We start from the raw sequence: 15617 nt of genomic DNA, 5'->3' as shown, positions 1-15617 counted from the left end.
TATCTTGAGGACGTAACTAAACTGTGCTTCCACTCCCCACCCCAACTTGAAGGAGGATTAGTACAGTGGATGTTATAAAGCAGGTATGAACAGTTTGAGGGACTGGAACCAATGTTAACTGACAAAAACCAACTTCCATCTAAATCATCATAAAAATGTGTAAGTAAAAAAAAGGGGGGGGGCAAAGGGGTTTTCAGATTGAACAAGATCATCACATTTTATCTAATACATTCAATTCTGGCTAGTATATACCAAAATGGAAACAGGAAAACTATAATACAAAACTTCCACTACAGCACACTGCACACACCTGTGTTCCAAGCCCACCCCCGTTCCCCTAATGCTTGCAAACTCAGCTATTCCCCAGCCTGTTGGGCCTGTCCACGAAGGAGCACGTAGATCTTCTCTTTAATCCAATCTTTGTTATAAGGCTGGTATGCCTGGGTATCAGCTCGGTAAACAAGGCAGCTGAGGTCTGCCAGGTCATCAATAAAATCAAACAACTGACTGATATCATATGTGATAGAGGGGCTGTTGGGATTCATTCTCTTCAGATGTTCTTCAGACATTTTACAAACACCTTCCATACACTCATTCACAGATTCATAGTCAGCCTAAGTTCTGCCTTCTGGCCTCTTGGTAGGCTGTACCAGCAAGATGGTGTGAGACATCACGCCAAAGTCTCCCGCTGCAGCCCATGCCGTCTCCGCCGCACCATGACTACTTTTTAAATTTGTTATGTATCTTCCGGAGTTCTCAAAATCAGATAAAAGACATTGGAAGGGACTGCCTTACTTCTTTTTAAACTTTTTATTTTGTATTGGGGTATAGCTGGTTAACAATGTTGTGATAGTTTCAGGTGGACAGCAAAGGGACTCAGCCATACATACACATGTATCCATTCTCCCCCAAACTCCCCTCTCATCCAGCTGTCGCATAACATTGAGCAGAGTTCCATGTCCTAATCATTAGAGTATTGCCTTATATATTTTTTTCCTGCCTTTTGTTACATAAAAGCTGTGTTCTTAGTTGCTCAGTCGTGGCTGACTCTTGTGACCCCATAGACTGTAGCCTGCCAGGCTCCTCTGTCCATGGGATTCTCCAGGCAAGAATAATGGAGTGGGTTGCCATTTCCTTCTCCAGGGGATCTTCCCGACTCAGGGATTGAAGTCAGGTCTCCTGCATTGCAGGCAGACTCTTTAATGACTGAACTTTTAGGGAAGCCCACATAAAAGCTAGCACACTATAAACACTGCCTCTTGTTCTTTTTTACTTTTCACGATATCTTGGAGAGGAGTCCCATAATTCATTCTACGAATGTCCCATAATTCATTCTACGAATGTCTCACAATTCATTTAGCCAGTCTTCTTTGATAGAAACTTGAGTTGTTGCTCATCTTTTGCTGTTACAAGTGATGCACAATGAATCATTTTGATCATTAATGCTCATGACTGTATGTCCATTTGTAGGATAAACCCCCAAAAGTGAAATTGCTGGGCTATAGGTGGATGTGTATTTGTAATCTTCATAATTACTATCAAATTTTCCTCTGTAGGAGTTGAACCCATTTATTCTCCTCATACATGCACTGTAATGTTCAGGAGTGAGCGTTTCCCCAATCTTTCCAACGGGGTGTGACGTTAAACTTTGGTATTTGCTAATCTGATAGAAGAGTGTAATCTCAAAGTGCTGTTAATTCTGTTAATTCAACTTTATTCTAAGTAATATGGAGCATCTTTTACTTTGTCCAAGATTAAATGGTATTTCCTTTTCAGAGGACAACCTATTAATATACTGTTTTATTAAATTTCCGCCTATTGTTTTGATGGATTTTCATGATTGCTTTTTTCTACTGTTTTGTGGGAACTCTATATACTAGGCAAATTATCTCTTTGTCTGAGATTACAATTTCTTTTTTTCCCCCTGGGTTGTTTTTGTGTTTTGACTGGTGACTTCTGCAAACTTGAAAGTTTTCTCTTGGCCCCATTCATTCTTTCATCCTCCATGCCTGTGTTCATACTGGTCCATCTATCTAGGCTACTCTCTCCTTTTCTTTGTGTGGAGAACTCTTGCTCATCCTTTTAGGCCTGACTCAAACATCATACAACTTGACCCTCAGTCTCCAGAGCAAATCTTGTCACCCCTCTTAGCTGCTCCTTTCATACTTTGCCATGTCTCTACTTGTTACACTGTCTTATTTTTAAAAATCCACCTTCCCTATCTAACTAGGAACGCCTTCAGATCAGATGAGTCGCTCAGTCATGTCCGACTCTTTGCAACCCCATGAATTGCAGCACGCCAGGCCTCCTGTCCATCACCAACTCCTGGAGTTCACTGAGACTCACATCCATCGAGTCAGTGATGCTATCCAGCCATCTCATCCTCTGTCGCCCCCTTCTCCTCTATCCCCAATCCCTCCCAGCATCAGAGTCTTTTCCAATGAGTCAACTCTTCGCATGAGGTGGCCAAAGTACTGGAGTTTCAGCTTTAGCATCATTCCTTCCAAAGAAATCCCAGGGCTGATCTCCTTCAGAATGGACTGGTTGGATCTCTTTGCAGTCCAAGGGGACTCTCAAGAGGCTTTTCCAACACCACAGTTCAAAATAATCAATTCTTTGGCGCTCAGCCTTCTTCACAGTCCAACTCTCACATCCATACATGACCACTGGAAAAACCATAGCCTTGACTAGACGAACCTTTGTTGGCAAAGTAATGTCTCTGCTTTTGAATATGCTATCTAGGTTGGTCATAACCTTCCTTCCAAGGAGTAAGCGTCTTTTAATTTCATGGCTGCAGTCACCATCTGCAGTGATTTTGGAGCCCAGAAAAATAAAGTCTGACACTGTTTCCACTGTTTCCCCATCTATTTCCCATGAAGTGATCCCGTGACCGGATGCCATGATCTTCGTTTTCTGAATGCTGAGCTTTAAGCCAACTTTTTCACTCTCCACTTTCACTTTCATCAAGAGGCTTTTGAGTTCCTCTTCACTTTCTGCCATAAGGGTGGTGTCATCAGCATTTCTGAGGTTATTGATATTTCTCCCAGCAATCTTGATTCCAGCTTGTGTTTCTTCCAGTCCAGCGTTTCTCATGATGTACTCTGCATAGAAGTTAAATAAACAGGGTGACAATATACAGCCTTGATGAACTCCTTTTCCTATTTGGAACCAGTCTGTTGTTCCATGTCCAGTTCTAACTGTTGCTTCCTGACCTGCATACAAATTTCTCAAGAGGCAGGTCAGGTGGTCTGGTATTCCCATCTTTTTCAGAATTTTCCACAGTTTATTGTGATCCACACAGTCAAAGGCTTTGGCGTAGTCAGTAAAGCAGAAATAGATGTTTTTCTGGAACTCTCTTGCTTTTTCCATGATCCAGCAGATGTTGGCAATTTGATCTCTGGTTCCTCTGCCTCTTCTAAAACCAGCTTGAACTTCAGGAAGTTCATAGTTCACATATTGCTGAAGCCTGGCTTGGAGAATTTTGAGCATTACTTTACTAGCGTGTGAGATTAGTGCAATTGTGCAGTAGTTTGAGCATTCTTTGGCATTGCCTTTCTTTGGGATTGGAATGAAAACTGACCTTTTCCAGTCCTGTGGCCACTGCTGAGTTTTCCAACTTTGCTGACATATTGAGTGAAGCACTTTCACAGCATCATCTTTCAGGATTTGAAATAGCTCAACTGGAATGCCATCACCTCCACTAGCTTTGTTCATAGTGATGCTTTCTAAGGCCCCTGGACTTCACATTCCAGGATGTCTGGCTCTAGGTCAGTGATCACACCATCATGATTATCTAGGTCGTGAAGATCTTTTTTGTACAGTTCTTCTGTGTATTCTTGCCGTCTCTTCTTAATATCTTCTGCTTCTGTTAGATCCATACCATTTCTGTCCTTTATCGAGCCCATCTTTGCATGAAATGTTCCTTTGGTATCTCTGATTTTCTTGAAGAGATCCCTAGTCTTTCCCATTCTGTTATTTTCCTCTATTTCTTTGCATTGATCGCTGAAGAAGGCTTTCTTATCTTTTCTTGCTATTCTTTGGAACTCTGCATTCAGATGTTTATATCTTTCCTTTTCTCCTTTGGTTTTTGCTTCTCTTCTTCTCACAGCTATTTGTAAGGCCTCCCCAGACAGCCATTTTGCTTTTTTGCATTTCTTTTCCACGGGGACGGTCTTGATCCCTGTCTCCTGAACAATGTCACGAACCTCATTCCATAGCTCATCAGGCATTCTATCAGATCTAGGCCCTTAAATCTATTTCTCACTTCCACTGTATAATCATAAGGGATTTGATTTAGGTCATACCTGAATGGTCTAGTGGTTTTCCCTACTTTCTTCAATTTAAGTCTGAATTTGGCAATAAGGAGTTCATGGTCTGAGCCACAGTCAGCTCCTGATCTTGTTTTTGCTGACTGTATAGAGCTTCTCCATCTTTGGCTGCAAAGAATATAATCAATCTGATTTCGGTGTTGACCATCTGGTGATGTCCATGTATAGAGTCTTCTCTTGTGTTGTTGGAAGAGGGTGTTTATTATGACCAGTGCATTTTCTTGGCAAAACTCTATTAGTCTTTGCCCTGCTTCATTCTGTACTCCAAGGCCAAATTTGCCTGTTACTCTAGGTGTTTCTTGACTTCCTACTTTTGTATTCCAGTCCCCTATAATGAAAAGGACATCTTTTTTTGGTGTTAGTTCTAAAAGGTCTTGTAGGTCTTCATAGAACCGTTCAACTTCAGCTTCTTCAGCGTTACTGGTTGGGGCATTACTGTGATATTGAATGGTTTGCCTTGGAAACAAACAGAGATCATTCTGTCGTTTTTGAGATTGCATCCAAGTACTGCGTTTTGGACTCTTTTGTTGACCATGATGGCCACTCCATTTCTTCTGAGGGATTCCTGCCCGCAGTAGTAGATATAATGGTCATCTGAGTTAAATTCACCTATTCCAGTCCATTTCAGTTCGCTGATTCCTAGAATGTCGACATTCACTCTTGCCATCTCTTGTTTGACCACTTCCAATTTGCCTTGATTCATGGACCTGACATTCCAGGTTCCTATCCAATATTGCTCTTTACAGCATTGGACCTTGCTTCTATCACCAGTCACATCCACAGCTGGGCATTGTTTTTGCTTTGGCTCCATCCCTTCATTCTTTCTGGAGTTATTTCTCTACTGATCTCCAGTAGCATATTGGGCACCTACTGACCTGGGGAGTTTCTCTTTCAGTATCCTATCATTTTGCCTTTTCATACTGTTCATGGGGTTCTCAAGGGAGGAATACTGAAGTGGTTTGCCATTCTCTTCTCCAGTGGACCACATTCTGTCAGATCTCTCCACCATGACCCGCCCATCTTGGGTTGCCTCACGGGCATGGCTTAGTTTCATTGAGTTAGACAAGGCTGTGGTCCTAGTGTGATTAGATTGACTAGTTTTCTGTGAGTATGGTTTCAGTGTGTTTGCCCTCTGATGCCCTCTTGCAACACCAACCATCTTACTTTGGTTTCTCTTACTTTGGGCATGGGGTATCTTCAGGGCTGCTCCAGCAAAGCGCAGCCATTGCTCCTTACCTTGGAAGAGGGGTATCTCCTCACTGCCGCCCTTCCTGACCTTCAACGTGGGATAGGTCCTCTAGGCCCTCCTGCACCTGTGCAGCCACGGCCTTACCTTTCTGGTTTCTGTACTCGAAGCCCCTAGGACATAACACTGGCTTAAGATGTGTTTGTTGAATAAATGAATAGAGAAACACTTGGCAGCTGTTACCACCAGCCCTTACTCCCTATAATACTTTAGCTGATCCTGTTTTTCAGAGGAAACTTGTGTGCCATATATACTTTTGTTGAATAACAGAAGTGAAAGGGAAGGGTGTTCAAGCTGGTCTTTGCTGGCCAGTGATGTTCCTAAGTGCTTTGCATTCAGTGATGAGGAGTGGGTTTCTAATTCCCCAAGGAGATCGCTCATGACTCCATTCATCTTTACTCTTCTACATCAGATCCAAGACAAGTCAATGACCACGTGGAAAAAACATTTGTTTTCAGTGAAATTTATTTCAAAATCATTGAACAATCTGATCATTCTTCCCTATTCATAAATGCTATGCTATGCTAAGTCACTTCAGTCGTGTCCGACTCTGTGTGACCCCATAGACGGTAGCCTACCAGGCTCCCCCGTCCCTGGGATTCTCCAGGCAAGAACACTGGAGTAGGTTGCCATTTCCTTCTCCAATGCGTGAAAGTGAAAAGTGAAAGTGAAGTCGCCTAGTCGTGTCCGACTCTTAGCGACCCCATGGACTGCAGCCTACCAGGCTCCTCCATCCATGGGATTTTCCAGGCAAGAGTACTGGAGTGGGGTGCCATTGCCTTCTCCGCTATTCATAAATAATTCTATTTAAATAATCTGAGCTTGTATGCTTTCAGGCTTGGTGAAAGGACTTGACAGAAGGATGGCACTCTAACCCAAAGGAAATTGGTTCCACAGTTACTGAAGGCTAGGATTTTTCACAGATGCGCCTGCTTCTAGGCCCCCTGGAACTAAATTAAATAGACTAACACATCAATAAATAAATAAATAAATAGTTAAGTGGTTGCTCATCAGAAGCTGGGTGCAAAGGACAGAGGATTTCTTTGAAACTAGTGTGCCATGGTTTTTGCCAGGCTGGCTTTGAGTGAGTAGAAGAAGTGAGAGAGGGGTGGCTCAGTGGATGGGGTCTGAGGATGGGCTCTAGGAGGAGGGGATTGTTCCTCCTGGCCGTGGGGAGATCTCTAAGCACTAATGCAGGGAAGGCAGTCGGGCATGGATCAGACAACAGTGAAGTTCAGGCTGCAGCTACATTCTTCCCTTCCCTTCTGCCAGTCCTCGGGGTTATTCAGCCCACGTGGACTCCCTGGGTATGGCTTTCTTTAGGGAGAGAGGGTTTCCATTCTGAAGTCAGTTATATCCTGGCCACCTCGAAAATGTCCCAGGAAGACGGGCCTTTCTTCTATTTGAGAAGTGCTGATGTACCAGTTAGGGTACAGGACAGACTCAAATTCAACTGTATTCTTGATTTCTGTCTTGTAGAAGACAAAACGCTTTTCCATATTCCTCTTGGGGTAGACTTTGGGGTCTACTTCCTGCAGTAAAACAGAAATAAACATCTTTAAGAAGGAAAGGGCAAAGACATTCTACCCTGGTCTGGACAAAGTTGTTCTCTGGGTCATTTAAAAATGGATCAGCAGGGCTCGGGTCCAGGAGCCAGACTCCTGAGTTGTCTTTGTGACCCCGGCCTTCTGTGTGGTGACAGAAGGCACACTTGTCCTTCTCTGAAACTTAGCATCAAATGCTAGTGTGTATAATATAGGTGGAAATGTTTTCAAAAGTGAAAATTAGGTAAAAGCTTCTAGGTGTAGCTAGTTTCCAGGGACTTATCCTGTGTTTTTCCTCATGGCTCTGGCTAGAATGACTTCAAGTTGGACATGAAATTTTTGCTGGGAAAACTGGTGGGAAAAGGAGGTGTGGTTTTGGGAGTGCAGTGGAGATGGCAGTGACTGGTCCCTTGAACCGATTAAGTCCTCAAAGTGTCATCTATCAAATGGTGGTTGTTGTTTAGTCACTCAGAAGTGTCCGACTCTTATGTGATCCCATGGACTGTAACCCACCAGGCTCCTCTGTCCATAGCATTTCCAGGCAAGAATACTGGAGTGAGTTGCCATTTCCTACTCCAGGGGTTCTTCCCGACCCAGAGGTCTAATTGGAATCTCTTGCGCTGGCAGGCAGATTCTTTACCTCTGAGCCACCACGGAAGTCCCATCAAATGGAGGAACTCTAACAATGTATAATCTGTTGGGTGGCAAGATGGAAGAAAATCTGCAGAATAATTTACTTTTTGTGTGATGGGAGTGAAAGCTACATGCATTTGACACTTACATTAAATTGATTTCCATTTATGCAAAATTATCATGTAGATCTACTCCCAGAGGTTCTGGGGAAGGGGGAAAGTTAGTTGTCTATGAAGTAAGTGATGGCTAGCGATGCCCCAGAAGAGCTTGAGAAGGGCCTTCAGCCCCTGGTATTCACTCACCTCCAGCTGCAGGGTGGGCGTATCACCTTTTTTCACACAAGACAGGTATAGATTCTTGTCCTTGATACCCAAGGCCACAGGAATCTTGTTGTCTCTTTCCTCTCCTTGCACGAAGCTCATGCAGAACACCACTGGGAAGAGGAGAGGGGTCTTGTGGTCAGGGATATGGCACTGCAGGGTCAGCCCAATCCCTGGACCCCAAGCCCAAGATTCATACAGTATAGCATCCTCTGTGGGAACCCACACTGAGGTTCTTATGGCAACCCACACTGAGGTTCCTACAGCCTAACAGATAGGGTAATCCCACAGATCATAGCAGCTTCAGTTTCTTGAAACAGGTTTTTCCCTCAAATGGTCTGGGGGTTTCTCAGAGACTCATCATAGTGGCAATGAAAAATCAGGGGCTCTAATTTTTAAAAATAGGAGAAAGCTCTCATGTCCCTGACTGGTCCACAAGAACAGAACAGTATGATCAACATGAAAATTGAGAAAAGAGATAAAACTGGGCTCCTGAAAGACACTGGTCATGGATCTATTTCAAGACTATAAACAGAAAAGTGGGAAGAACCTGGGAAAGGAGAAGCTTAGCTGGGAAAAGGGGTTCCAAAGAAAAGACATGCATTTTTAGTCTTCCTTAGTTATAGCTGTCTCACTTAGAGGCCCGAAGGTCATGCTCAGAACGCTGTTCTAAAGAAACAACGTTGTCTTGGCTTGGTTGAAACCAGGATGCTTTCCCTCAGGGATGCCTCTCTTCAAGGTCAACACCCTTTGAAGAGAACAGTCTGGCTGCTCCTTTCAGCTGCCCTCTTGGTTACGCCCCTGCATACAGGGTTCAGCCACAGTGGCAAAGTGCCAGACAGATTCCTGCAGCCCGTGGGCCACCCCTGGACTTGAAGCAATGCCAGTGACATGGGCTTGCCTGGTGGCTCAATGGTAAAGAATCTGCCTGCCAGTGTAGGAGACACGGGTTCGATCTCTGGTCTGGGGAGATCCCACATGCCACAGAGCAAGTAAGCCTGTGCGTCACAGCTACTGACACTGTACTCTAGAGCCCATGAGCCATCTACTGAAGCCCCCTCACCCTAGAGCCCATGCTCCACAGCAAGAGAAGTCACTGCAATGAGAATCCCATGCACCACAGCTAGAGAGTAGCCCCAGCTCATCACAAGTATAGAAAAGCCCTCACAGCAACAAAAACCCACACAGCCAAAAATAAAGAAAAATTTAAAAATAAAAATAAAAAGGTTGCCAGTGACAGTAGAGAGATATAAGTTCCTGCTTGTCAGTTAGGTTTCCCTCTAAGGAACCATCTGGTTTTGGATGGGAAGGATGTTAGGGGTAAGGGGGCAGGGTTGAGAATGAGGAGGGACAAATTATCTCCTCACCATTCTAGTTTCAACCCCAACAACCGGAAGAAAGAACCCACAGGCAGTTAGGTCATGTCCATCAAATGACCTCTTTCTAACAGAAGCACTGCCATTAAATGACTTGGCTGGGCAGTGGTCCTGGGCTTGCTGGAGCAGTCTAATTTCTCAGAGTCACCTCTGTTGCTGAAAAATGAACGTACTAAGGGACTCAATGTGGTCTCATCACTAGAATCCAAACAAAACGTTTGCATGTCCTTCATTATTGTTGTTGTTATTTAGTTACTAAATCATATCCCCTTGACTATAGCCCTCTAGGTCATGGAATTTCCCAGGCAAGAATACTGGAGTGGGTTTCCATTTCCTTCTCCAGAGGATCTTCCTGATCCAGGGATTGAACCTATGTATCCTGCATTGACAGGCAGATTCTTTACCATTGAGCCATCTGGGAAGCCCCAGCATGTTCTTTATTATATGCTATTTCACTGCTATGGATCATTTTCCTTAATGGTCTGCTCTGTTGAAAATGTAGAGAATTAGCAAGCAACGAAGAGGCCAAGAAAAGAGACAAAGTCCCCAGGTACCTTCTCGGTTCATTTCCTGTGAGAGGAGGTGGAGAGCCTTCAGCACACAGGGGCTAGCCAGCACCAGGGATTTTTGCTCTCTGTCCTGGAGTTTGCACTTTACTGACTGCACGGGTGCGTCACACAGAAACTCGTCGGAGGACGTTTCGAAGATGACAGGCTCTGAAATGTGGAGCACAGATCTTGTTTAGGGAGATTCCCAGGTGATTATGGGAGGCAGAATTTGTTTCCTTGGAGGACATCTGAGCATGCCTAGCTGATGCTCGATTACATCAGTGGAGAGGAAGTTGGGGTGGGTCAGAACACTGCGCCTGGCACCCTAAGACGTAGGTTCAAACTTCAGCTCTATTACTTGCCGTGGATGAGCCATGGAGTCACTTATGTAAAATGGTGGTGGCAACAGATGTGGCCGAACAAGGACATCCTGAGATTCACAGGATATAATATAAATGAAAGCATACAGAATGACTGGCTGCTTTGCAAATATGAGTAGTTATCAAGGTCCTATTTTAAGAATAGTTTCAACAACTAAAAAGGAGAGTGAAACCATCACCAAGTTGGATTCTATACAGTAGTGTATTGAAATGTAACATTTTGGGTACCATTTTATGCAAGTCTGTAAATTCGAGAAAAGCTTCCATAATTTTAGGATGCATAGCATGATTAGCCAGTTACATCATTATTTCATTAAGGAAGAATTCCTTAAAAAGTCTTTTAAGGGAGCAAATCAATCTGATGGAAAACAAAACAAAAAAAGACTGGTTTCAACTGAAGAGATGATTAACTGAGCTTCTAGGTGTCTCTGTTTTCCTCTCATTACTGGGCCCTCTACTTTTAAAGGGTTTCAGCCTCGGGGGTTGGGGGGTGTTAGCTGTTGGGTTATGGCCTCTGAGAAGGAAATGACCAGCGATCTCATGTCTGCCCTCAGCTCTCATTAGGTACCTTCTTCAAAGATGAATGAAAGGATGCTCCTCAGGTCATCATCATGGAAGACATGTGCGTAGGCACTGTTCCTCAGCTTCTCCATGGCCACGATGACCGACACCACCTGCCTGAAGCTTTTGTTGTAGAACTGGTGAGAAATCTGCAGCTGGATGTTTCCATCTCCCATGGAACCGAGGTCCAGGTGTTGGATGCAGCTCTGTGAAGAGACCAAAGAAGTCAGCGTGGGAAGGTGGTTGGGCCAGACAACTCCTGTTTTGACACGAGAGAGGAGGAAGGAGGAGATTCATGCGTGCTCAGCCACTCAGTCATGTCCGACGCTTAGCGACCCCATGGGCTGTAGCCAGGCTCCTCTGTCCATGGGATTCTGCAGGCAAGAATACTAAAGTGGGTTGCCATTTTCTCCTCCAGGGAGTCTTCTGGACCCAGGGATCAAACCCACTGCGTCTCCTGCATTGGTGGGCAGATTCTTTACCACTGAGCCCCCTGGGAAGCCCAAGGAAGAGATAACAGAGCTTCTAAAGATAAACTTTCATCTCTCTGCAACCCAGAGAGGTTAAGTGGCTTATCCAAAAACAGCGGCCAGTGAGAGGCAGACCCTAAACCATAATGTAAGCTTTCTAATGCAGTATACAACATTCTTCTAGAATAAATCCATTCTTACCTTATCTTTTCTTACACATGCTCCACCTAACCATAAACTTATACCTTCTAACACTATTTATCTTTTTGGAAGCCTAATGCACCAACGTTATGTATTTCATTTTTCAGGGCTATGATGATCAGATTTTCAATATGCCTCTGCCCAATCAACAATGTTCTATACAATCTTTTTCTCAAATGCTTTCTCATAACCATCCTGCAAAAAAGTGGTTACTATTATGAAATAGTTCCTCAATTCAGAGAAACTGTTTAACTAACTGCATTAAGCCTTAACTGAAGTTGCTTGCAAGGCATGATAATGGTTTAAAAGTTTGAAGGACAGCTCAAGAGACCTGTAACAACACAGAGTAAAGCTGAGTGGGAGGGACATTCTGCCCAGAGCAGAGGCCCCAGGAGAGAGAGCCAGAATGCTGCAAGAGACTGTGGGAGGGAGGGCTGGACAGAGAAATTGGGCTCCATCTAGGGCTGGAGAAAACCAGTTGTGCTGGTTTTAAAGTCTTTAAAGAAAGGAACTTTCAGCAAGACAGGAATGCTTGATGAGGCTGGAGGAGGTTGTCACGAACTAAAAACATCTGAGAGAACAGCTGCCTGCTAATTGGTACAACTGTGCTAGCTCGGCTGATGGCTGAACTACCTGAGAGAGTTATTAGATTACAGGAGTTATTACATTTACAGAAGAGGAGGGACAGCTGGAGGGTCAACAATGCTCTCTGGGTCACAAAGCATCTGACACTACTGAGTGAGTGAGCACACACACACAAAGAAACACTCCTCTGCTAGATAAACTTAGCTCCTGCTGGTAATATCTCAGAGCCAAGGGTTGCAGGATGCTAGGGTCTCGGACATCATCCTGCTTATGACCCTTATTATTCAGACTAGCATCAAAGGGGTAAAATGACTTGCTCAAATCCAACAGCAAGTGAATAATTTTCTCATAACTCCCAAACTCAACTTTTTGTTTACATCATGACTTGTTGTCCTTAAGCTCCACTTCAGGGAGCAAAAAACAATCCCACCCTTAAAGGAGGCAGACATATTCATTCTCAAGGTTATCATCTCTGGGTCAGGTTCAGTTCAAGTGATTAATGTAACTTCATCACTTTTAGAGCTGAACACCTCTCCTAAAAGAAGAATTAAATTTGCTTGGAAGAGACAACAAGCACTATCTCTACTTAAATTCCCCTTCTAAAAGCCTCTGCAAGCATGGCCAGCATCACCAAGCCTCAGTGAAACACTGGTGGCATGGGAGTTGCAGAGTGGCCAGCTTCCATTTGTCTCACTGGAAGAGGATAAAGTCATTTTATCACAAAATTCCATAGGAACAAGCCGGCCCAGAACACTTCCCTTGAGTCTTTCCTCTGTCAGAGCCCCTCAACATGTTGGGATCAAAGCCCATAGACTCACCTTCATCTGTTTAGGGCCATCAGCCTCAAATAACAGCTCATTCTCATCACTGTAATAAAAACAGAAAGATTGCTCAATTTCATCTCCTGGACAAGATTAGCTTTTCTTCCCTGTTGATAATCTTCACCATCAATGCATGTGTGCTAAGTTGCTTCAGTTGTGTCTGACTCTTTGTGATCCTGTGGCTCCTCTGTCCATGGGATTTTCCAGGCAAGAATACTGGAGTATTGCCATGCCCTTGTCCAGGGCATCTTCTGGACCCAGGGATCGAACCCATGTCTGCTGCATCTCCTGGGTTGCAGGCAGATTCTTTACCCACTGAGCCACCTGGGAAGCTGGGCAATAGTAAACTGCAAACAACATGTTCCTTAGGGCTGCCTGAAGCAGGTAGTTGCCATGGTAATATACATGGGACAGCACAGGAGGAGGGCAGGTATCCATTGCTGTCTGAGCTCTCTGTTGTATCCTGAGACCTAACTTCCAGCCCGGTGAAAATCTGAGCTTTCCTTCTCAGTTAAGCCAAATCTGCCAAGGGATCCCCTGGATTGTCCACTTGGAACCTTTCTTTCCTGTTTCCATTTGCAGGAAGCCCCTGAAGCAGCATCTGGGTGGCCTAGGGGTACCATGGCTGGACTTGCAGTGGGACATCAGTCCTTAAACCAGGTTGACTTGGAACCCTGCTTGCCACTGTAAGAGGCAGTTTGGGAGACGAATCTGGTCTCTAAGCACATATAAAAATCCACTCTTGAGAGGAAAGCCCTGCTAACACAATTGGTATCAATTTTCCCACTGACCTGTAGTAAGCCATCATTTCGTTGATGGGTTCAGGTACGGTTGCCATGGCTGTTTCAGAAACCTGTGCAAAGAGGAGAAAAATGAGTGACCATTTGCCATGCCAGTCCCCATGAGGGCTGCCTTCTTCACATGTGAATTGCCCTCAGCATCTTGTACCTGGCAGGCAAGCAAAGAAGCCATTTTCAAATGAATGAGTGAATGCACGAAAGTCATCCTTTGGGTTCAGAGTAAGTGAAAGTCACTCAGCTGTGTCTGACTCTTTGCAATTCTTAAGGCCAGAATACTGGAGTGGGTAGGTGGGTAGTCTTTCCCTTCTCCAGGGCATCTTCCCAAACCAGGGATCAAACCCAGGTCTCCTACATTGTAGGCGGATTCTTTACAAGCTGAGCCACAGGGGTCCAGAGTAAAGCATTTGCTAAACCAAGCCCAAACCAGGAGCGGATCTCTTAGGTGATCTGGGGGAGAGGTAGGATCCTGAGCTCTCAGATGCCAGCTGCTAGATAAGTGGTATTAATTCCCCTATTATTTTGCAAGTTATGGTATTATAACATAGCTGGCAGTTTTGCAGAAAGCCCAGCTGTCAGGCAGAGAAGGAAGAGAAGAGAGAGGGAGGAAGACAGAAAAAAAGAGAGAGAGAGACTCCTTTAAGACCTAGTCAGAAGGAAGAATTAAAGTGGTACCTGGGCAATGAAGGTTGGCTGGAGAGAATAGGATCCCTGGGTGGCTTCCTGTGCCTCCAAGCGGGTATACTGTCTGCTGGTCTCTCCTACCTATTTTATGGCCTTCAAAAGCAGAAGTGGAGAGCTGAGAGATTTCCCCTTTGGTTAACTGATTTTGCAACCAAGTTAAAAAAAAAAAAAAAGGATTGATGGTAACTCCTGGGAGAGAAATAATTCTCCAGTCCTTGGGAGGGCAAGTGATAGCCAACTGTGACACATCCTTGCAAATGTGTCATCATGCAAATATATGTTGGTTTTTCTGACAACTTTTGTGCAGATGATGTGAAACCAAAATAGCGGGTTTTCCTAGGTAAGAAGGATGTTTTAATTTCGGATCTCCGAGGACAAAGTGGAGGACACACAGAGGCACACGCACAAAATTGCTTCCTCGCTCACTCCTTGCACTTAAGTTTAGGAAACTTCTCACTTGGAGATGAATAAGTGAGCATAGGGAAGTGACAGTAACCCTGTGAATTCTGAACCCATCATGCTGTTTTCTACCTTGAAGGCTCTGGGTCAATTACTGAAGCCTCTGGGGAGACATTTGATCTTGCTAGGATGAGGCAGGGAAAACACAGTTGTGCAGGGATGCAGGCTTCAGATGGAGCTGGGGGAATCTTGGAGACAAGCTCATCCAACCCATTCTGACCAGGTGCTGGTATCCTAGCCGATTGCATATGGAATCAACATTAATATTTGTTGGACAGTGAAATGAACCTGGATTGAGAACCTGTTTGAAAAGATTGTGAATAAGTTTCATAATCACATTCCCTTTTTAAAATGCAGAGACGTTGGGGTCTTTTCTGGAAGAACAGTGATTAAGACTCTGCGCTTCTACTGCAACGGGGTTAGGTTTGATCCTTGGTTGGGGAACTGAGATCCCGCATGCCTCATGGTGGGGCTACAAAAAAAACTGCAGAGATGGTTTATGCCTAACAGAATTTTTTTTTTCTGTTAAGTCTGAGAAGCAAAAAATTTCTAAATAAAAATATTCAGCTGAGACTATATCTGTTGGTAGCTCCAAGAGTTATTAGACATTAGACCTTTTTTTTCCTCTAGTTTTATTGCAATGCTATTTACATTAACCTTGTAT

At 44.3% G+C, this 15617-nt stretch overlaps 1 protein-coding gene and 1 pseudogene across 1 annotated transcript; both read right to left on the bottom strand.

Moving 5' to 3' along the window:
• Positions 1 to 341: 341 nt before the first annotated feature.
• LOC104984412 lies at positions 342 to 671 on the bottom strand (annotated as a pseudogene).
• A 5350-nt stretch (positions 672 to 6021) lies between these two features.
• Positions 6022 to 14587, bottom strand: IL1B (interleukin 1, beta). The gene is made up of 7 exons (XM_010834112.1): positions 14486 to 14587; positions 13805 to 13866; positions 13011 to 13059; positions 10944 to 11142; positions 10002 to 10163; positions 8054 to 8184; positions 6022 to 7106 (listed from the first exon to the last, which is right to left on the bottom strand). The coding sequence occupies exons 2-7, from the start codon at positions 13849 to 13851 to the stop codon at positions 6894 to 6896; spliced, it is 801 nt and encodes a 266-aa protein (XP_010832414.1). The 5' UTR covers positions 13852 to 13866; positions 14486 to 14587; the 3' UTR covers positions 6022 to 6893.
• Positions 14588 to 15617: the final 1030 nt, after the last annotated feature.

This window comes from Bison bison, unplaced genomic scaffold (genome assembly GCF_000754665.1).
Source record: "Bison bison bison isolate TAMUID 2011002044 unplaced genomic scaffold, Bison_UMD1.0 scf7180017864020, whole genome shotgun sequence".
Taxonomy (NCBI): domain Eukaryota; kingdom Metazoa; phylum Chordata; class Mammalia; order Artiodactyla; family Bovidae; genus Bison; species Bison bison.
Note: the sequence above shows the minus strand (reverse complement) of the source record. Positions and strands in the feature narration are given on the sequence as shown.